This window comes from Mya arenaria, chromosome 13, assembly GCF_026914265.1.
Source record: "Mya arenaria isolate MELC-2E11 chromosome 13, ASM2691426v1".
Classification (NCBI taxonomy): domain Eukaryota; kingdom Metazoa; phylum Mollusca; class Bivalvia; order Myida; family Myidae; genus Mya; species Mya arenaria.
Window position 1 is genome coordinate 1877779 of NC_069134.1, and position 23552 is coordinate 1901330.

The following is a 23552-nucleotide window of genomic DNA, read 5'->3' on the forward strand; positions in this document are numbered from 1 at the left end:
TGACTACTGGGCTATACTGGTGTATTATATGCTTGACTACTGGGCTATACTGGTGTATTATAGGTATTGACTACTGGGCTATACTGGTGTATTATATGTTTGACTACTGGGCTATACTGGTGTATTAAATGTTTGACTACTGGGCTATTCTGGTGTATTATATGTTTGACTACTGGGCTATACTGGTGTATTATATGTTTGAATACAGGGCTATACTGGTGTATTATAGGTATTGACTACTGGGCTATACTGGTGTATTATAGGTATTGACTTCTGGGCTATACTGGTGTATTATAGGTATTGACTACTGGGCTATATTGGTGTATTATAGGTAATGACTACTGGGCTATACTGGTGTATTATATGTTTGACTACTGGGCTATATTGGTGTTTTATAGGTATTGACTACTGGGCTATATTGGTGTACTATAGGTATTGACTTCTGGGCTATATTGGTGTATTATATGTATTGACTACTTTGCTATACTGGTGTATAATATGTTTGACTACTGGGCTATACTGGTATATTATATGTTTGACTACTGGTCTATATTGGTGTATTATATGTTTGACTACTGGGCTATACTATTGTATTGTAGTTATTGACTACTGGGCTATACTGGTGTATTATATGTTTGACTACTGGGCTATATTGGTGTATTATAGGTATTGACTACTGGGCTATAATGGTGTATTATATGTTTGACTACTGGGCTATACTGGTGTATTATATGTATTGACTACTGGGCTATACTGGTGTATTATATGTTTGACTTCTGGGCTATACTGGTGTATTATATGTTTGACTACTGGGCTATATTGGTGTATTATAGGTATTGACTACTGGGCTATATTGGTGTATTATAGGTATTGACTACTGGGCTATATTGGTGTGTTATAGGTATTGACTTCTGGGCTATATTGGTGTATTATATGTATTGACTACTTTGCTATACTGGTGTATAATATGTTTGACTACTGGGCTATACTGGTGTATTATATGTTTGACTACTGGGCTATATTGGTGTATTATATGTTTGACTACTGGGCTATACTGGTGTATTATAGGTATTGACTACTGGGCTATACTGGTGTATTATATGTTTGACTACTGGGCTATACTGGTGTATTATATGTTTGACTACTGGGCTATACTGGTGTATTATATGTTTGACTACTAGGCTATACTGATGTATTATATGTTTGACTACTGGGCTATATTGGTGTATTATAGGTATTGACTACTGGGCTATACTGGTGTATTATAGGTATTGACTACTGGGTTATTCTGGTGTATTATATGTTTGACTACTGTTTTATATTGGTATATTATAGGTATTGACTACTGGGCTATACTGGTGTATTATATGTTTGACTACTGGGCTATACTGGTGTATTATATGTTTGACTACTGGGCTATACTGGTGTTTTATAGGTATTGACTACTGGGCTATACTGGTGTATTATATGTTTGACTACTGGGCTATATTGGTGTATTATAGGTATTGACTACTGGGCTATTCTGGTGTATTATATGTTTGACTACTGTTCTATATTGGTATATTATAGGTATTGACTACTGGGCTATACTGGTGTATTATAGGTATTGACTACTGGGCTATTCTGGTGTATTATATGTTTGACTACTGTTTTATATTGGTATATTATAGGTATTGACTACTGGGCTATACTGGTGTTTTATAGGTATTGACTACTGGGCTATACTGGTGTATTATATGTTTGACTACTGGGCTATATTGGTATATTATAGGTATTGACTACTGGGCTATACTGGTGTATTATAGGTATTGACTACTGGGCTATACTGGTGTATTATATGTTTGACTACTGGGCTATATTGGTGTATTATAGGTATTGACTACTGGGCTATACTGGTGTATTATATGTTTGACTACTGTTCTATATTGGTATATTATAGGTATTGACTACTGGGCTATACTGGTGTATTATATGTTTGACTATTGGGCTATACTGGTGTATTATATGTTTGACTACTGGGCTATATTGGTGTATTATAGTTATTGACTACTGGGTTATACTGGTGTATTATATGTATTGACTACTGGGCTATACTGGTGTATTATATGTTTGACTACTGGGCTATACTGGTGTATTATATGTTTGACTACTGGGCTATACTGGTGTTTTATAGGTATTGACTACTGGGCTATACTGGTGTATTATATGTTTGACTACTGGGCTATATTGGTGTATTATAGGTATTGACTACTGGGCTATACTGGTGTATTATATGTTTGACTACTGGGCTATACTGGTGTATTATATGATTGACTACTGGGTTATACTGGTGTATTATATGTTTGACTACTGGGCTATACTGGTGTTTTATAGGTATTGACTACTGGGCTATACTGGTGTATTATATGTTTGACTACTGGGCTATATTGGTGTATTATAGGTATTGACTACTGGGTTATACTGGTGTATTATATGTTTGACTACTGGGCTATACTGGTGTATTATAGGTATTGACTACTGGGCTATACTGGTGTATTATATGTTTGACTACTGGGCTATACTGGTGTATTATAGGTATTGACTACTGGGCTATACTGGTGTATTATAGGTATTGACTACTGGGCTATACTGGTGTATTATATGTTTGACTACTGGGCTATACTGGTGTATTATATGTTTGACTACTGGGTTATACTGGTGTATTATATGTTTGACTACTGGGCTATACTGGTGTTTTATAGGTATTGACTACTGGGCTATACTGGTGTATTATAGGTATTGACTACTGGGCTATACTGGTGTATTATAGGTATTGACTACTGGGCTATACTGGTGTATTATATGTTTGACTACTGGGCTATACTGGTGTATTATATGTTTGACTACTGGGCTATACTGGTGTATTATATGCTTGACTACTGGGCTATACTGGTGTATTATATGTTTGACTACTGGGCTATACTGGTGTATTATAGGTATTGACTACTGGGCTATACTGGTGTATTATATGTTTGACTACTGGGCTATACTGGTGTATTATATGTTTGACTACTGGGCTATACTGGTGTATTATATGTTTGACTACTGGGCTATACTGGTGTATTATATGTTTGAATACAGGGCTTTACTGGTGTATTATAGGTATTGACTACTGGGCTATACTGGTGTATTATAGGTATTGACTTCTGGGCTATACTGGTGTATTATAGGTATTGACTACTGGGCTATATTGGTGTATTATAGGTAATGACTACTGGGCTATACTGGTGTATTATATGTTTGACTACTGGGCTATATTGGTGTTTTATAGGTATTGACTACTGGGCTATATTGGTGTACTATAGGTATTGACTTCTGGGCTATATTGGTGTATTATATGTATTGACTACTTTGCTATACTGGTGTATAATATGTTTGACTACTGGGCTATACTGGTATATTATATGTTTGACTACTGGTCTATATTGGTGTATTATATGTTTGACTACTGGGCTATACTAGTGTATTATAGGTATTGACTACTGGGCTATACTGGTGTATTATATGTTTGACTACTGGGCTATATTGGTGTATTATAGGTATTGACTACTGGGCTATAATGGTGTATTATATGTTTGACTACTGGGCTATACTGGTGTATTATATGTATTGACTACTGGGCTATACTGGTGTATTATATGTTTGACTTCTGGGCTATACTGGTGTATTATATGTTTGACTACTGGGCTATATTTGTGTATTATAGGTATTGACTACTGGGCTATATTGGTGTATTATATTTATTGACTACTGGGCTATATTGGTGTATTATAGGTATTGACTACTGGGCTATATTGGTGTGTTATAGGTATTGACTTCTGGGCTATACTGGTGTATTATATGTTTGACTACTGGGCTATACTGGTGTATTATATGATTGACTACTGGGTTATACTGGTGTATTATATGTTTGACTACTGGGCTATACTGGTGTCTTATAGGTATTGACTACTGGGCTATACTGGTGTATTATATGTTTGACTACTGGGCTATACTGGTGTATTATATGTTTGACTACTGGGCTATACTGGTGTATTATATGTTTGAATACTGGGCTATACTGGTGTATTATATGTTTGACTACTGGGCTATATTGGTGTATTATAGGTAATGACTACTGGGCTATACTGGTGTATTATATGTTTGACTACTGGGCTATATTGGTGTTTTATAGGTATTGACTACTGGGCTATATTGGTGTACTATAGGTATTGACTTCTGGGCTATATTGGTGTATTATATGTATTGACTACTTTGCTATACTGGTGTATAATATGTTTGACTACTGGGCTATACTGGTATATTATATGTTTGACTACTGGTCTATATTGGTGTATTATATGTTTGACTACTGGGCTATACTAGTGTATTGTAGGTATTGACTACTGGGCTATAATGGTGTATTATATGTTTGACTACTGGGCTATACTGGTGTATTATATGTATTGACTACTGGGCTATACTGGTGTATTATATGTTTGACTTCTGGGCTATACTGGTGTATTATATGTTTGACTACTGGGCTATATTTGTGTATTATAGGTATTGACTACTGGGCTATATTGGTGTATTATAGGTATTGACTACTGGGCTATATTGGTGTGTTATAGGTATTGACTTCTGGGCTATATTGGTGTATTATATGTATTGACTACTTTGCTATACTGGTGTATAATATGTTTGACTACTGGGCTATACTGGTGTATTATATGTTTGACTACTGGGCTATATTGGTGTATTATATGTTTGACTACTGGGCTATACTGGTGTATTATAGGTATTGACTACTGGGCTATACCGGTGTATTATATGTTTGACTACTGGGCTATACTGGTGTATCATATGTTTGACTACTGGGCTATACTGGTGTATTATATGTTTGACTACTAGGCTATACTGATGTATTATATGTTTGACTACTGGGCTATATTGGTGTATTATAGGTATTGACTACTGGGCTATACTGGTGTATTATAGGTATTGACTACTGGGCTATTCTGGTGTATTATATGTTTGACTACTGTTTTATATTGGTATATTATAGGTATTGACTACTGGGCTATACTGGTGTATTATATGTTTGACTAATGGCTATACTGGTGTATTATATGATTGACTACTGGGTTATACTGGTGAATTATATGTTTGACTACTGGGCTTTACTGGTGTTTTATAGGTATTGACTACTGGGCTATACTGGTGTATTATATGTTTGACTACTGGGCTATATTGGTGTATTATAGGTATTGACTACTGGGCTATTCTGGTGTATTATATGTTTGACTACTGTTCTATATTGGTATATTATAGGTATTGACTACTGGGCTATACTGGTGTATTATAGGTATTGACTACTGGGCTATTCTGGTGTATTATATGTTTGACTACTGTTTTATATTGGTATATTATAGGTATTGACTACTGGGCTATACTGGTGTTTTATAGGTATTGACTACTGGGCTATACTGGTGTATTATATGTTTGACTACTGGGCTATATTGGTGTATTATAGGTATTGACTACTGGGCTATACTGGTGTATTATAGGTATTGACTACTGGGCTATACTGGTGTATTATATGTTTGACTACTGGGCTATATTGGTGTATTATAGGTATTGACTACTGGGCTATTCTGGTGTATTATATGTTTGACTACTGTTCTATATTGGTATATTATAGGTATTGACTACTGGGCTATACTGGTGTATTATATGTTTGACTACTGGGCTATACTGGTGTATTATATGTTTGACTACTGGGCTATATTGGTGTATTATAGGTATTGACTACTGGGTTATACTGGTGTATTATATGTATTGACTACTGGGCTATACTGGTGTATTATATGATTGACTACTGGGTTATACTGGTGTATTATATGTTTGACTACTGGGCTATACTGGTGTTTTATAGGTATTGACTACTGGGCTATACTGGTGTATTATATGTTTGACTACTGGGCTATATTGGTGTATTATAGGTATTGACTACTGGGCTATACTGGTGTATTATATGTTTGACTACTGGGCTATACTGGTGTATTATATGATTGACTACTGGGTTATACTGGTGTATTATATGTTTGACTACTGGGCTATACTGGTGTATTATATGTTTGACTACTGGGCTATACTGGTGTATTATATGTTTGACTACTGGGCTATACTGGTGTATTATATGTTTGACTACTGGGCTATACTGGTGTATTATAGGTATTGACTACTGGGCTATACTGGTGTTTTATAGGTATTGACTACTGGGCTATACTGGTGTATTATATGTTTGACTACTGGGCTATACTGGTGTATTATAGGTATTGACTACTGGGCTATACTGGTGTATTATAGGTATTGACTACTGGGCTATACTGGTGTATTATATGTTTGACTACTGGGCTATACTGGTGTATTATATGATTGACTACTGGGTTATACTGGTGTATTATATGTTTGACTACTGGGCTATACTGGTGTTTTATAGGTATTGACTACTGGGCTATACTGGTGTATTATAGGTATTGACTACTGGGCTATACTGGTGTATTATTGGTATTGACTACTGGGCTATACTGGTGTATTATATGTTTGACTACTGGCCTATACTGGTGTATTAAATGTTTGACTACTGGGCTATACTGGTGTATTATATGCTTGACTACTGGGCTATACTGGTGTATTATATGTTTGACTACTGGGCTATACTGGTGTATTATAGGTATTGACTACTGGGCTATACTGGTGTATTATATGTTTGACTACTGGGCTATACTGGTGTATTATATGTTTGACTACTGGGCTATACTGGTGTATTATATGTTTGACTACTGGGCTATACTGGTGTATTATATGTTTGAATACAGGGCTATACTGGTGTATTATAGGTATTGACTACTGGGCTATACTGGTGTATTATAGGTATTGACTACTGGGCTATACTGGTGTATTATAGGTATTGACTACTGGGCTATATTGGTGTATTATAGGTAATGACTACTGGGCTATACTGGTGTATTATATGTTTGACTACTGGGCTATATTGGTGTTTTATAGGTATTGACTACTGGGCTATATTGGTGTACTATAGGTATTGACTTCTGGGCTATATTGGTGTATTATATGTATTGACTACTTTGCTATACTGGTGTATAATATGTTTGACTACTGGGCTATACTGGTATATTATATGTTTGACTACTGGTCTATATTGGTGTATTATATGTTTGACTACTGGGCTATACTAGTGTATTATAGGTATTGACTACTGGGCTATACTGGTGTATTATATGTTTGACTACTGGGCTATATTGGTGTATTATAGGTATTGACTACTGGGCTATAATGGTGTATTATATGTTTGACTACTGGGCTATACTGGTGTATTATATGTATTGACTACTGGGCTATACTGGTGTATTATATGTTTGACTTCTGGGCTATACTGGTGTATTATATGTTTGACTACCGGGCTATATTTGTGTATTATAGGTATTGACTACTGGGCTATATTGGTGTATTATATTTATTGACTACTGGGCTATATTGGTGTATTATAGGTATTGACTACTGGGCTATATTGGTGTATTATATGTATTGACTACTTTGCTATACTGGTGTATAATATGTTTGACTACTGGGCTATACTGGTGTATTATATGTTTGACTACTGGGTTATATTGGTGTATTATATGTTTGACTACTGGGCTATACTGGTGTCTTATAGGTATTGACTACTGGGCTATACTGGTGTATTATATGTTTGACTACTGGGCTATACTGGTGTATTATATGTTTGACTACTGGGCTATACTGGTGTATTATATGTTTGACTACTGGGCTATACTGGTGTATTATATGTTTGACTACTGGGCTATATTGGTGTATTATAGGTATTGACTACTGGGCTATACTGGTGTATTATAGGTATTGACTACTGGGCTATTCTGGTGTATTATATGTTTGACTACTGTTTTATATTGGTATATTATAGGTATTGACTACTGGGCTATACTGGTGTATTATATGTTTGACTACTGGGCTATACTGGTGTATTATATGATTGACTACTGGGTTATACTGGTGTATTATATGTTTGACTACTGGGCTATACTGGTGTTTTATAGGTATTGACTACTGGGCTATACTGGTGTATTATATGTTTGACTACTGGGCTATATGGGTGTATTATAGGTATTGACTACTGGGCTATTCTGGTGTATTATATGTTTGACTACTGTTCTATATTGGTATATTATAGGTATTGACTACTGGGCTATACTGGTGTATTATAGGTAATGACTACTGGGCTATTCTGGTGTATTATATGTTTGACTACTAATTTATATTAATATATTATAGGTATTGACTACTGGGCTATACTGGTGTTTTATAGGTATTGACTACTGGGCTATACTGGTGTATTATATGTTTGACTACTGGGCTATATTGGTATATTATAGGTATTGACTACTGGGCTATACTGGTGTATTATAGGTATTGACTACTGCGCTATACTGGTGTATTATATGTTTGACTACTGGGCTATATTGGTGTATTATAGGTATTGACTACTGGGCTATTCTGGTGTATTATATGTTTGACTACTGTTCTATATTGGTATATTATAGGTATTGACTACTGGGCTATACTGGTGTATTATATGTTTGACTACTGGGCTATACTGGTGTATTATATGTTTGACTAATGGGCTATATTGGTGTATTATAGGTATTGACTACTGGGTTATACTGGTGTATTATATGTATTGACTACTGGGCTATACTGGTGTTTTATAGGTATTGACTACTGGGCTATACTGGTGTATTATATGTTTGACTACTGGGCTATATTGGTGTATTATAGGTATTGACTACTGGGCTATACTGGTGTATTATAGGTATTGACTACTGGGCTATACTGGTGTATTATATTTTTGACAACTGGGCTATATTGGTGTATTATAGGTATTGACTACTGGGTTATTCTGGTGTATTATATGTTTGACTACTGTTCTATATTGGTATATTATAGGTATTGACTACTGGGCTATACTGGTGTATTATATGTTTGACTACTGGGCTATACTGGTGTATTATATGATTGACTACTGGGCTATACTGGTGTATAATAGGTATTGACTACTGGGCTATACTGGTGTATTATATGTTTGACTACTGGGCTATACTGGTGTATTATAGGTATTGACTACTGGGCTATACTGGTGTATTATATGTTTGACTACTGGGCTATACTGGTGTATTATATGTATTGACTACTGGGCTATACTGGTGTATTATATGATTGACTACTGGGCTATACTGGTGTATTATATGTTTGACTACTGGGCTATATTGGTGTATTATAGGTATTGACTACTGGGTTATACTGGTGTATTATATGTATTGACTACTGGGCTATACTGGTGTTTTATAGGTATTGACTACTGGGCTATATTGGTGTACTATAGGTATTGACTTCTGGGCTATATTGGTGTATAATATGTTTGACTACTTTGCTATACTGGTGTATAATATGTTTGACTACTGGGCTATACTGGTGTATTATATGTTTGACTACTGGGATATATTGGTGTATTATAGGTATTGACTACTGGGATATATTGGTGTATTATAGGTATTGACTACTGGGCTATACTGGTGTATTATATGTTTGACTACTGGGCTATACTGGTGTATTATATGTTTGACTACTGGGCTATACTGGTGTATTATATGTTTGACTACTGGGCTATACTGGTGTATTATATGTTTGACTACTGGGCTATATTGGTGTATTATATGTTTGACTACTGGGCTATACTAGTGTATTATAGGTATTGACTACTGGGCTATACTGGTGTATTATATGTTTGACTACTGGGCTATACTGGTGTATTATAGGTATTGACTACTGGGATATACTGGTGTATTATATGTTTGACTACTGGGCTATACTGGTGTATAATATGTTTGACTGCTGGTCTATATTGGTGTATTATAGGTATTGACTGCTGGGCTATACTGGTGTATTATAGGTTTGACTACTGGGCTATACTGGTGTATTATAGGTTTGACTACTGGGCTATACTGGTGTATTATTTGTTTGACTACTGGGCTATACTGGTGTATTATAGGTTTGACTACTGGGCTATACTGGTGGATTATAGGTATTGACTACTGGGCTATACTGGTTTATTATAGGTATTGACTACTGGGCTATACTGGTGTATTATAGGTATTGACTACTGGGCTATACTGGTGTATTATAGGTATTGATTTCATGATTAACTGCTTACTATAATTCATGCAAGTCTTGTTTAAACTTGTACTGTACGGACAATCATGTGATCGACAATGATAATCAGAGTTGCGAAACTAGTAGGTCATTTTCGGCTGGGCCAGAAATCCAATATTCCATTTTATACCTGGCGTTTAGATGAACAATAGGAGCTTTTGAATTAATTTGAATGCTGTCTCTTGCTGTCATATGAGAGCATTATTTTAACACAAATGATCGTGCTTTTCTGTCTCTAAGTAATTTAATGCTGACTGATGGAGTTGTCACCTCAAATGCAATAATTTTATATAATACAGGCTTGTCTCTGTACATAGCATTGCTTTATGAAAGTTGTTATCTTGTAGAAAAGAAACAGAACATGTGTTTGTCTGCAATGACTGAGTAAGGAGACGACACAACATATAGAATCGTATTTAATTGCAATACCGTATTTTAACACTTATTATATTACACGCATAAACTTAATACTTTATATCTGATAGACCTACAATCACAGTTTATAGTTAAGCACGTGCACTTTGCTCCAGTCTCCAACCCAGATTGTGTCCTTCCGGTCTATCGCTACGGCGGTGGGCTTGTGCATAGCGTAAGTGGATGGTATGGGCACGCCCTTACAATCCAGAATGTACAGCGTATCATCCCTGCACGCCGATAGGTAGATAAGCCCGTGGCTGTCGCTCGCCACTCCGTCCGCTGATGTGGACGTCTGGTACCGATACTTCAGTTCTCCATTTTCTCCGATGATGTAGTAGAGAGCAGAAATGCCGGTGGACACGATGTACTCATCGTTTATTGTGTGACAGATGCGGAACAGACTAACGCCCTTAGTTCCAACATCGACTAGAATCTCTTTAACTGGTTTGCCCTGCATAGAATACACGTATATCTTAGAGACCGCAGCCTCCCGGAGACAGGCTATCGGCACATCGTTGCCGCAGCTTATAATGTAGTTGTCGTCCTTAGAAACAGTTAAACCACGCAAGTAAAGATCGGCCCTTGCAAACACAGTCAGTTTACCACCATGAAGTTTCCGTATCACTTTCCCGTTCACTTCCGTGAAGAATATCTTGTCGGTTAGTCCGTCGACCATGTCGTCAACGTCAAAATGTAACGTCTCGCTCTGTATGAGCTGTCCGTCGGCGGCGTGACGGTGTATCTTATTACGGAAGCCGTTACACACCCAAACAGTGCCATCAGATAGCGGCGCCAGAGCCGTCGTGCTCTTGTACTGTATGTCGCTGTTGAACGTGCTCTGCATCTACGATGATAAATTAAAATGAATAACTTGTTTGTGTCAAAATTTAAACAACATCCAATTTTAATATTCTATTTTCTTTTCTTTCCGTTTTCAAACATGTTATACGGTTCGATGGAAACATGTGAATATTATTCACTTGTTAAAGACCGCAACTTAAGGAAAAAGTAATAATCATATAATCTTACAACATTGAGGGTTTTTTAAGTGATTGATTAAATTTCTTTGATACTAGTAAGACGGACGTCGTCGTCAGGAAATGTAATTAAAAAAAATAAAGCTATCTTTCAAATAAGTCTTAATTATATAATCGTATTAACTAACCTCGAGTTCGACACAGGGAACCTCCTTGACGAGCCCTTGCACGATGGTCTGTAGGCGGCCGAAGAGCTGTCCGGCACTCCGCCCCAGGATGTCCGCTGCCTGGAACACGTACCGCTTCCGCCATTGACGCTCAGCTGTCGGAGACACGTCCGTCTCTTTGACATTAAAAACAAACAATTTGGTCATTGTACACAATCATTAATCGTGCATGCACTGTCAGATAGTAGCGTACTGTGTGCATGCACAGTCAGAACGTAGCGTACTTTGTGCATGCATAGTCAGATAGTAGCGTACTGTGTGCATGTACATTCAGATAGTAGCGTACTGTGTGCATGCATAGTCAGATAGTAGCGTATTGTGTGCATGCACAGTCAGATAATAGCGTACTGTGTACATGCACAGTCAGATAATAGCGTATTGTGTGCATGCTCAGTCAGATAATAGCGTAATGTGTGCATGTACAGTCAGTTACATGTAGTAGCGTATTGTCTGGGTGCTCAGTCAGATAATAACGTATTGTGTGCATGTACAGTCAGATACATGTAGTAGCGTATTGTCTGGGTGCTCAGTCAGATAATAACGTATTGTGTGCATGTACAGTCAGATACATGTAGTAGCGTATTGTCTGGGTGCTCAGTCAGATAATAGCGTAATGTGTGCATGTACAGTCAGTTACATGTAGTAGCGTATTGTCTGGGTGCACAGTCAGATAATAGCGTATTGTGTGCATGCACAGTCAGTTACATGTAGTAGCGTATTGTCTGGGTGTTCAGTCAGATAATAACGTATTGTGTGCATGTACAGTCAGATACATGTAGTAGCGTATTGTGTGCATGCTCAGTCAGATAATAGCGTATTGTGTGCATGCACAGTCAGATACATGTAGTAGCGTATTGTCTGCCTGCACAGTCAGATAATAACGTATTGTGTGCATGCACAGTCAGAACGTAGCTTAATGTGTGCATTCACAGTCAGAATGTAGCTAACTGTGTGCATGAACAGTCAGAACGTAGCGTATCGGTGCATGCACAGTCAGAACGTAGCGTACGCTGTTTATGCACAGTCAGATAGTAGCGTAATGTGTGCCTGCACAGTCAGAACGTAGCGTACTGTGAGCATGCACAGTCAGATAGATGCGTACTGTGTGCATGTACAGTCAGATGGTAGCGTACTGTGTGCATGCACAGTCATATAGTAGCATACTGTGTGCATGCACAGTAAGATAGTGGCGTACTGCGTGCATGCACAGTCAGATAGAAGCGTACTGTGTGCATGCACAGTCAGATAGAAGCGTACTGTGTGCATGCACAGTCAGATAGAAGCGTACTGTGTGCATGTACAGTCAGATAGAAGCGTTCTGTGTGCATACACAGTCAGATAGGAGCTTACTATGAGCATACACAGTCAGATAGTAGCGTATTGTGTGCATGCAGAGTCAGATAGTAGCGTACTGTGTGCATGCACGGTCAGATAGTAGCGCACTGTGTGCATGTACAGTCAGATAGTAGCGCACTGTGTGTATGCACAGTCAGATAGTAGCGTACTGTGTGCATGCACAGTCAGATAGAAGCGTACTATGTGCATGCACCGTCATATAGAAGCGTACTCAGTGCATGCACAGTCAGATAGTATCGTACTGTGTGCATGCACAGTCAGATAGAAGCGTATTGTGTGCATGCACATTCAGATAGGAGCGTACTGTGTGCATGCACGTACTGTGTACATGCACAGTCAGATAGAAGCGTTCTGTGTGCATACACAGTCAGATAGGAGCTTACTATGAGCATACACAGTCAGATAGTAGCGTATTGTGTGCATGCACAGTCAGATAGTAGCGTACTGTGTGCATGCACAGTCAGATAGTAGCGCACTGTGTGCATGTACAGTCAGAGAGTAGCGTATTGTTTGCATGCACAGTCAGATAGTAGCATACTGTGTGCATGCACAGTCAGATAGTAGCGTACTGTGTACATGCACAGTCAGATAGAAGCGTACTGTGTACATGCACAGTCAGATAGTAGCGTACTGTGTACATGCACAGTCAGATACATACACTACTACATACGTATATTGGACGATTGCATTTCTTTAAAAAATGCTTTAATAAAAAGATATACACAATAACCGAAAAGACATGTTAGTCGATTGATATCCGGAGGTGTTTTTTTTTGTTTTCGTAAAGTTACACATGCGTCTCCTGCAATGTGAACTTTGCCCAGGCAACTGGAAGGGATTCAATTCCAGGGGTCAACCGACTAATGTTCCGTATATAAAAACAAACATTGCGGATCTCTGTTTTAACGATACCGCATTTAGACTCTGCAAAAGTAAGTGTACACCTATTTCGCATGCAGATAAATGATATAAATATAGATGTATTAATTTCGATTCCAATTCTTCTTTGTAAACAAGTATTTTAACTGCAAAAGTATCCGGAAATTTAAAACAAGATGTTGACAAATATTCAAAGTACGTTTGTAAAATATTTCATATATGCATTTTCTGGGGGAATACGAATGAACAAGAAGTGAACTTTATAAAGAAATGCATCACTATTGGCAGAGAGGGAAAAGGAAAGGCGTGTTTGTCTCATTTCCCGGAGAAACTTACGGATGTTTATATATTCTACTGACACATCCCTAACTCGTCTGATATAAACTATTCAGAAAAAGGCCATATACATAATTGTTGATATAAGATCCCATGCTTTGACAAATATACTGGACAGAACTAAACTGGAAAATGGGTCTTAAAGTACGCGTCGTAATGACGTAGCATAAGAACAAAGTCAATCTCAGTGGCACTGACATGTACAATCTTAAATAAGTAATATTAGTAAAATTATGACTAAAGAATGTCTTCTTGTTTATAACCTTGACCTGTTTCAGCTCAAAAACGTAACCTACCATTCATTGCCTTTGTCATTTTGGGGCCTTTGTCGATAATATCAAAGCAGTTTTCAGATTCTAGGTACTTGTTCGCTTCCTCGACATATCCTTGCAGAGCCTTAACGTTTTCCTTGACAATATCCCGGCTTTGTTCCAGTTTCCCCCTGCTCTGTGTGTTCTGATTTCTTATTGTTTTTATCATAGATTTCGATAATTCATCGATAATCCGTTTTGCTTCATTGGCGTGATTTTCTATCTCTGATACCGCGTCGCGCGATTCTTGATCGATCTCAAGTCGTTTAGAGTTTATTTCAGATACTTCGGCGTGAAGTTTTCTTATGTTCGCATTGGTGAGTTTGACTGCTTGCGAGAGGTGCTGTTTTCTGTCCTCGTACACGTCTTCAATCGGCAGTGTTGGGTGTCCCTCGTGATAGAGCAGCTTACAGTCACGGCACATGGCCTTATCACAGTCCTTACAGTGGAATCTCAGCTCTTCCTCCTCGTGGTCGGGGCACCGCAGCCCGAAACCCTTGGGCAGCAGGGATGGCAGAGATATCGAGTCGAACGACTCATCATCCAGGCCCTTAGCTGTTATGGCAGGAATCGCGTGATCTCCTGCGGTGATGTCCGTAAAACTGCTGGTGTTAAAGTGACTATCAATACGCATGCGTTTCAGAAAGTCTTTGTTACACTTCTCGCAGAAATGTTCTTCGCACGAGTTACATCGGTACTGGGCTAGCCGAGATTCACTACAGACATTACATACGGTTAAAGAAATTGGGGCTAGTTTCCCCTGGTATCTAGCGGTATCTGAGATCGTCTTAGAGAGGGGAAGAAGTATCCCACACTTGCACAGGGGACAGTCACAGCTTGTGCCCCGTCTGAACGATAAGATATGGTCTTCCAGACATTTCACACAGTAGTTATCAAAACAGGGCGTGTTGTTGGGAAACCGGAACCCCTCGGTGCAGACAGAACATTTCATGGAGTTTGGGCGTTTTCGTACGGAGACAGTAACAGGCTTCACAGAGGCAATGGTTGAGACGCTTGGCGCTCGGGCTATATGCGGGCCTCCACTCGGCGGTCTGAAATGCATGTTATTTGAATAACAATGAGGGAAGTGTTCACTGTTTAACGTTACCCTTCCAAAGGTAGCAAGCGATCACCAGTTCGAGATAATGCTTGAGAACTGTTGTTTCGAAGCTGTTAAACAGCATACACCTACGTAGTTTGCCATTGTAAATTATTATGTTCATGCTCTGTAATCTTTGTAGATAAATGTTCATGTATGTGAAAGAATCAATTCAATCAGTTATCAATGAAACATCAGAGAAGCACAAGTATTTTGGTTTGAAGATATTTCTTACCTTGGTCTTAGGGTACTGGTGGAGGGTGGGCGCCGCTGCTTCCGGCCAGACGCGGGGCGCCCAAAAAAGGCAGCACTTGGTGGTCGCGACATAAGGATAGAGCTAGGGGGCCTCGAGAACAACACGGAACTTGGTCGTGTTGGGATACCGGAAGTTGGTCTCCGCTCGCTTCTCTTCTCCTCCTCCGACAACTCCAGGAGAGTGTTAAGAAACGTGTCGTTCATATTTGAGTGCGGGCACTTTTCTTGTAAAGTCCACTATCCTTTTAATTATATAAACAGTTGAGTCACAACTAATTAATACATTAATATAACCTGGCGTCTATTAACATATTAAAAGATTAAATTATGTTTAGTGTATCCATAACAAACATCATCTTGATATGAAAATTGATAAAGTAGCGGTATTCAATATATCTTCAATGTCAATGCAGTTGTAACGACGTATTTGTTCAGGGACATTCCGAATGTTACACATAATGTTTGGAGTATCTCGGCTATTGTTTCAGGCGTAAAAGATCTACCTACCAAATCTTTGTTTGATGAATAAATATAACGTCTTTTATAAATACCAAGATGTTGAGATATAACCTCATTAGACAGGGTATCTGCATTCGTTCAATGTATCTCGCCAGTCAGAATATTTCTCAAACAAACCTTGTCTTTCAGTACTTGTGGCATCTTCTTAAACAGCAATGCCACGTGCACGTTATTCTTCTTTCCGGATTTTAGTCCGAAAACATGTATCATTATGCTTCGTCTTTTTACATTATGCTTCAGACAGAAAACGGTTAAAGAAAGCTTATCTTAGAAAGACAGTAATTCATTTAAGGTGCTTGAACGAAGCTATTATTTTTTCAGTGCTTGAAAGAAATGTTAACAACTTTAAATGCTATAAAGACATTGTTAATTTGAAGTGTTTGAAATACATTGTAAGCTTAAAGTGCATGAACGAAATTATTAACTATAACTGCTTGAAAAAGCGAGTTAACTTGAAGTGCCTGAATGAAAATGTGACTTTAGATGCTTGTACGGAAAGGTTAGAATATAAATAATTAAGTCATAGCAGTAACACACATTGTCGAAAACCAGGTGTATCTTTAGACAGTTGGAGTCAAGTTATAACTATCAAGTTTTAACAACATGTGTTGTTGCTGTTGTTGTTGTTGTTGTTGTTGTTGTTGTTGTTGTTGTTGTTGTTGTTGTTGTTGTTGTTGTTGGGTAAAGGCTAGGGTTGGAGTTCCCATCTCTTTTTATTCGTAGGATAACTTGATATATTTATCTACGTAGTAGTTCCTTACTGTTTCTTTAGAATATGTTTTTTGTCACATGCGAGTTACTGCAATTTCTATACAGTTTCGATTTATTTGTCCAAGTTTCTGGCGCCAAGAAGAGTTGTCATCTCACATCGCATCGCATTGGTACAATGAGTGTCTATGGCTCACTGACTCACTCACTGACTGACTCACTCACTCACTCACAAAATTAACTTTACTATCTACCTTACGCCTACACAATATAGAATGATATAGACTTAAGTATGATTTATTTTGTCTTAAATGATCAAAACAAAAATAAGCATACGTGTACTGTTAATATCATTTAGCGATATTTTAACGTTTTTTTATGCACCAGTCATTTGTAACCACGGCCCCCAGGTCCGGGGGTTTACTGGGGATTGCGGGGAAATGGGCATTGTTTTACCTCACAGGTGGCCCGGCATTGCCGAGTGAATGCGGTGGTTTTATTTTCGCGTCAAAAATAGCGGGGAATTGGTCTTACCTAGGGGACTTTTTGCCAGGTTTTACCAGCAGTTTGTCCCCGCAGAGCGGTGATTTTACCAGGGATTGGCTGGACCGAAAGTCAATGACCCCGCTATTCACCGGACCTGGAGAGGGGTGTGGTTACAATTGACTTGTGTATAACAGGGGGATTTATTGCCACTTAGGTATTAATTGAAAAGTCCATTTCAAAAGGCTTATGCTGTTTCATCTAAATACAATTCATAAGTTTTTTTGTTGGTAACTTGCTTTGTTCATTAACGTCAAATGTGTTTTACTAATTTACCATGCATTAAACTCACAAACGGGTAAGTGTTAAAGGTTAAGTTTATAATGTTAGCTTTTCGCTATCGCCTTAATCCTCATGATGTGTAATATGTGATGTTTCATTATATGAAACAAACTATGCCTTAAGTTATGACATTATAATATCTTGTTTCGAATTTAAGTGTTATTTAGGCCGCTCTTTAATACCTAATGAAGACCTCATTATGTACGGATGGAAAGAAAGATAACTTTGTTTGTTGAATTTTAAAATGTATGCTACTTTTGAATAAATATGAAATGTGTAGCATGTATTGAATTTCCTCCTGTCAAATAAGCCATTGTTAAACATCTCTGTTTTGATCTTTTGTTTATCATATACATTTCCGATCCGTTCATTGTTTTTGTAAAGAGACAACAAACGATACATAAACGAAATATCGATGATTTTCCAATGTACCACCTTGATTAGGAATGTAGGATCGTGATCGAGTAGGTTTTTGGGCAGCACACAATGGCAAAACTCCAGTACCTATTGTTTTACTTATTAATAGTATCTTTCGGCGTAAAGAAATCCTACCACAAATCTCTTACGAATTTTCATTAATATCTATCCTATAAGATAGAACAAAATACATTTGTGTCATACCATTTCATATTGTGGGCTAAAGATTAGAGGACGAATGATTCAATTATGAGCATTTGGTGTTGGTAAGCCATTTCCGTGGTGTAAATTGTGAGGTGAAGTGGAGTTAATATACTGTGCAGATGGGGTCTTTTCCGCGGCCTAGTTCACAGATGACGCGGTACACGGACCGTGAACAGAAGGCTCTACCATCACGGCCGAGCTCCCAGATGACCAGATACACGGCGAACGATCACTTTATGTATGACCATGACAACTTAAACGACCACGAATTGACGAGGATTGAGCGGCTGGCGCTGTCGCGGCCGAGCAGTCAGATGACCCGCTACTCCAGCCCGCCGCCTTATTCTCGGCTCTCAATGGTTAGCCCTACATATCACAGCCACCATTCGCGGGTGTCTATGGTCAGTCCATCGCCGCACACTCCACAGTCACGACCCGCATCTGTCGTATCGAGATATTCTAGAGCAGGGGCCACAACTCCGAATTTCAAACTCACAAAAGGAAATCCCATGAAGTGCAATGTCTGTACGAAGAATCTAGATTATCAATGGGTATTACCTGGCCTGCACAATTTCTGCACGCATTGTCTAGAAGACTACATTCTCCGCCACAGCCGCGGCAAGCACTGCCACTGCCCCATCTGTCGGGCCGGAATCCGCCTCCCGAAAGAAGCGAAGACGCCCAGGAAGAACGGCCGCATGCCACTTAGTCCAAACCTTCTTATATGTGACGTTTGTGATGACAGTCCGGCCTTCTTCAAATGTTCCGAATGTAACGAGTACTTTTGTGAGAAATGTAACAAACTTCATTTAAGGATGAAAATGTCAAAAGATCACCATGTGAATATTATCCCTTCTATACGTGCTGTAAACGACAAACTACGAGTACGGGTATATTGCGACGACCACCAGCATGAAGAAGTTAAGTTCTTCTGTAGAAAGTGTGATGTGCCGATATGCCGGGACTGTAAGGTCATCAGTCACGAGGGTCATCTGACAGAGCCCCTAAAAGAAGCAGTTGATGAGCGAAAACTGCGGGTTTCCTCAGCAATGACCACCGCTAGGGGTCACCTCGCTCGGCTCAAAGCAGAGTCTATCGAGATAAGAAACCGAAAAACGGCACTTGAAGACGAGACCGAGCAAACCACAAATGACATCAAACAACACACTCAGAAGATCAAAGACATCGTGGACGAACACTCCGAGCATCTCATACAGACGGTGCGTCAGCAACACGACGAAAATATCTCCAAGCTTGATAATTGTCTAGAGGCGGTCAGCAATAAAATGGAGAACACGAAGGGCACTCTGGACTCCGCCTCAATACAGATGGACACCTCTAACGACGTCGCCTTCCTCGCCGCTAGTGCAGAGATCATTGAAACCCTTAGAAGTAAGATTATCTAATTATGATAATTTCATCGATATATGTTTAATACAACTACTAAATTGCGGCCGCATTATTTTTCTAGACTCAGATTTGTTCCGTATTTCATCGCTGTAGTAGTAAAAGTAATTACAGAAAGCAGTAAATCAAAAAATTTCAGCTACTAATATTTATTGATAATTTAGAAAGCATAGTTTCTGCCAATAAAATTGCAATTATTAAGTATTGCAACTTTTGCGGGTGTTCAAACGTCCGCCATTTGCCACTCATCCAATACACAATCCCTGTGTAAGATAATGCGCTGACAATGTATCAGCCTATGAGGTTGTATTCTCAGTCAGTTATATGACATGAAATAATACCATAATGATAAGGAAGTGCTCGTTCGCTACGCTCACTCCATCCATTTTTAATAATCAAAATTTTACTTAATGTCACCAAACTATTACAGTCATGAATATTATAAAAATACAGAAATATTTTTTGGTAAGAACATTCATTCATATTTAAATCGACTGCAAAAACACAAACTAACTTGACCATTTCCGTTCCAATAATTAAACGATAATTTATGTATGGCTGTTTATTTAAGATTTGTAGTCGAACCTTTTTGCAAACATCTTGCTATTTTTGCAGCCGCCGACGTGCCATCATTCACGGACAAACTGTGGAGGAAGCGTCACAACTTCCAGAAAGGCGGAATAGACGAGATTTCCCTGCACCAAGCGGTAGGGGAGCTTAAGTTTTTGGCGGAGGGGCTGTTTGTCCCACTTCCGGCAATCGAGCTTCAGCTGTTTTCTAGTTTCGATTGTGACCAGCACTTTCCAAGCGCTACAGCAGTCACCACCCAGTCGGACGGCAGTGCCTGGGTGTGTAACGGCTTCAAAAATAAGATTCAGCGGTTTGATATCAAAGGGAGACTACTACAGGAAGAGACGACGGAGTTTGACATCGACGATATGAGCACCTTGCTGGACGGAACTGTCCTAATGACGGAGTTCGACGGCAAGTGTATACGCAAACTGGCTTCGAAGAATATTGACTCTTACTTTGCCAAGACTGAGCTGTTTCTCCGTGGAATTTGTACGTCGCGTGACGGAACTAATGTCGTTGTTCTCGGAAACGACGTTCCAATCACACAATTTAAACAAGTGCGAAACGCTAAGATCTTGATGTTTTCTACCACGGGTCAGCGAATTCGTGAAATAAAAATCAACCGCGGCCTCAGTCTATTTCGTGTCTGTCACACAGTGAACGGAGACTTTGTCGTCTCGTCCGGAATTTCCGGCAAGTATTTGGTAATCAACTCTGAAGGCACGACCAAGTACACTTACACTGCTTCTGGTAGCGCGGACGGCGTGGCCTGTGACGCCCACGGACTTACCATCCTCTCTGACCTGAAGGATGACACCATTCACCTGCTGGACAGCAAGGGGAAACCGCTCCCATTTACTTACACCCTCAATCAGCCGAACGCCGTGGCCGTCGACAACCGGGGATATATCTGGGTCGGCGACCTACACAAGATTCGTATTATGAAATATGTCTGAGGCAAGCTCATCCACGGCCGCATTAGTTATTGTGTTCTCTAACAAAAATGCACTGTCTAAATGGTAATTTTAAAATGTGTGTTTTTAAATGTGTGTGAATACACCCGTTAGTTTTCTTTTCTTATTATACATGTATGTTACTTTATTTAAACAATAATTCTTTTAAGTTATGCGTGTTTTTGTACATTTTATTAGCAATTCAGTAGTAAGACAGTAATAAATGATATTTCAGGTATCACTATGTTTGGCATGTGCTTAGCTTTAGTGTAGGGATACCAATTATGTAAATATTCGTGCTACCGGAACGGCCTCTACCCCTATCGCCTACAGTGGCATTATGGTGGCATTATGGTGGCATACAGGTGACATATCTGTGATTTTATTTTCTCTTTTCCAGATTTAGTTATCTCTAGGTCGTAGCTAGGGATAAAAATGTATATGCCACCGTAGTAAAAATTTGAAGTTTACCATGGCAAACCGTTCAAGATATTCATATTAAGTTTTTTTCACATTTCAACATGCATTATCCGTATTGTTTCTGAAAAAAATAGCATTGGTAAGTCCTTGGGGCAACAGAAGCGAAATATTTAGAGGTCTTGAGTTATCACATGAATAATACAATAGAAAATACAGAGAAAAACCAAGTTACCAAAACATGTAATTCGAATATCTCGCGTCTTTCGTGAGTATAAATGCTTGTAATATCAAGGGTGATTAAAGTTATATGCTATTGATCACATTGAACGTTTTGAATCTAACGATTCCGCCCTTTGAATAGACAGCGATTCTTTGATAGCAAGATCAGGTCAGATTTCGGATTATAGTTCATTTACAATGGAACTGAGCCAAAAAGACGCGTGCCAGGCGGGGAGTCGACAAATCAAATAAGCAGACAATGTGGATATGACATGTAATTGTCTCATTTCTAGTTGAGTTTATTGGCATACATGCGGAAACATGGTGGAAATGCCCATTATAATGTGTAAATGAGCCCAGAAAGAAAACAATCACTTGACATTGAAGAAATATTTTCTTGAAATCTATTTTCTTATGAATGTTTCGTTCAGTTGGTTTTCAATGTCCGTTTAACAATACATGTCATCGTAAAATATGAAGTAGAAAACAACCCATGCTCAGTAGGGTTATAATTTTAAAACGAATTATTTTTATTACTGCAATAACTGAAAAGATATCCATGAAACACAACTCAATACTTGATAAAATATATCATTTAATTAAAAGTCAAATAACTACAGGACAGGAAACTGATAATTTCTTGACACTACACTTATAATTCTAGCCACCACACTTATATTTACTGGACACCAATCTCAGAATTCTAGACACCACGCTTATATTAAGTGGACACCATTCTCATAATTCTGGAAACCACGCTTATATTAACTGGACACCATTCTCATCATTCTGGAAACCACGCTTATATTAACTGGACACCATTCTCATAATTCTGGAAACCACGCTTATTAACTGGACATCATTCTCATAATTCTAGACACCACGCTTATATTAACTGGACACCATTCTCATCATTCTGGAAACCACGCTTATATTTACTGTACACCATTCTCATAATTCTGGAGACCACGCTTATATTTACTGGACACCATTCTCATAATTCTGGACATCACGCTTATATTTACTGGACACCATTCTCATAATACTGGAAACTACACAAATACTTACTGGACACCATTTTCATAATTCTGGACACCACACTTAATAACTGAACATCGAAC

At 38.4% G+C, this 23552-nt stretch overlaps 2 protein-coding genes across 2 annotated transcripts; one reads left to right on the forward strand and one right to left on the reverse strand.

Annotated features, from left to right (window-relative positions):
• Window positions 1–10732: 10732 nt before the first annotated feature.
• LOC128214937 (uncharacterized) lies at window positions 10733–16479 on the reverse strand. Its single transcript, XM_052921656.1, has 4 exons — window positions 16167–16479; window positions 14818–15884; window positions 11912–12066; window positions 10733–11590 (listed from the first exon to the last, which is right to left on the reverse strand). The coding sequence occupies exons 1-4, from the start codon at window positions 16388–16390 to the stop codon at window positions 10823–10825; spliced, it is 2214 nt and encodes a 737-aa protein (XP_052777616.1). The 5' UTR covers window positions 16391–16479; the 3' UTR covers window positions 10733–10822.
• Window positions 16480–18894: 2415 nt separating this feature from the next.
• Window positions 18895–22017, forward strand: LOC128214778 (E3 ubiquitin-protein ligase TRIM71-like). Its single transcript, XM_052921418.1, has 2 exons — window positions 18895–20251; window positions 20882–22017. Exons 1-2 carry the CDS (start codon window positions 18979–18981, stop codon window positions 21793–21795), a joined length of 2187 nt encoding a protein of 728 aa, XP_052777378.1. The 5' UTR covers window positions 18895–18978; the 3' UTR covers window positions 21796–22017.
• Window positions 22018–23552: the final 1535 nt, after the last annotated feature.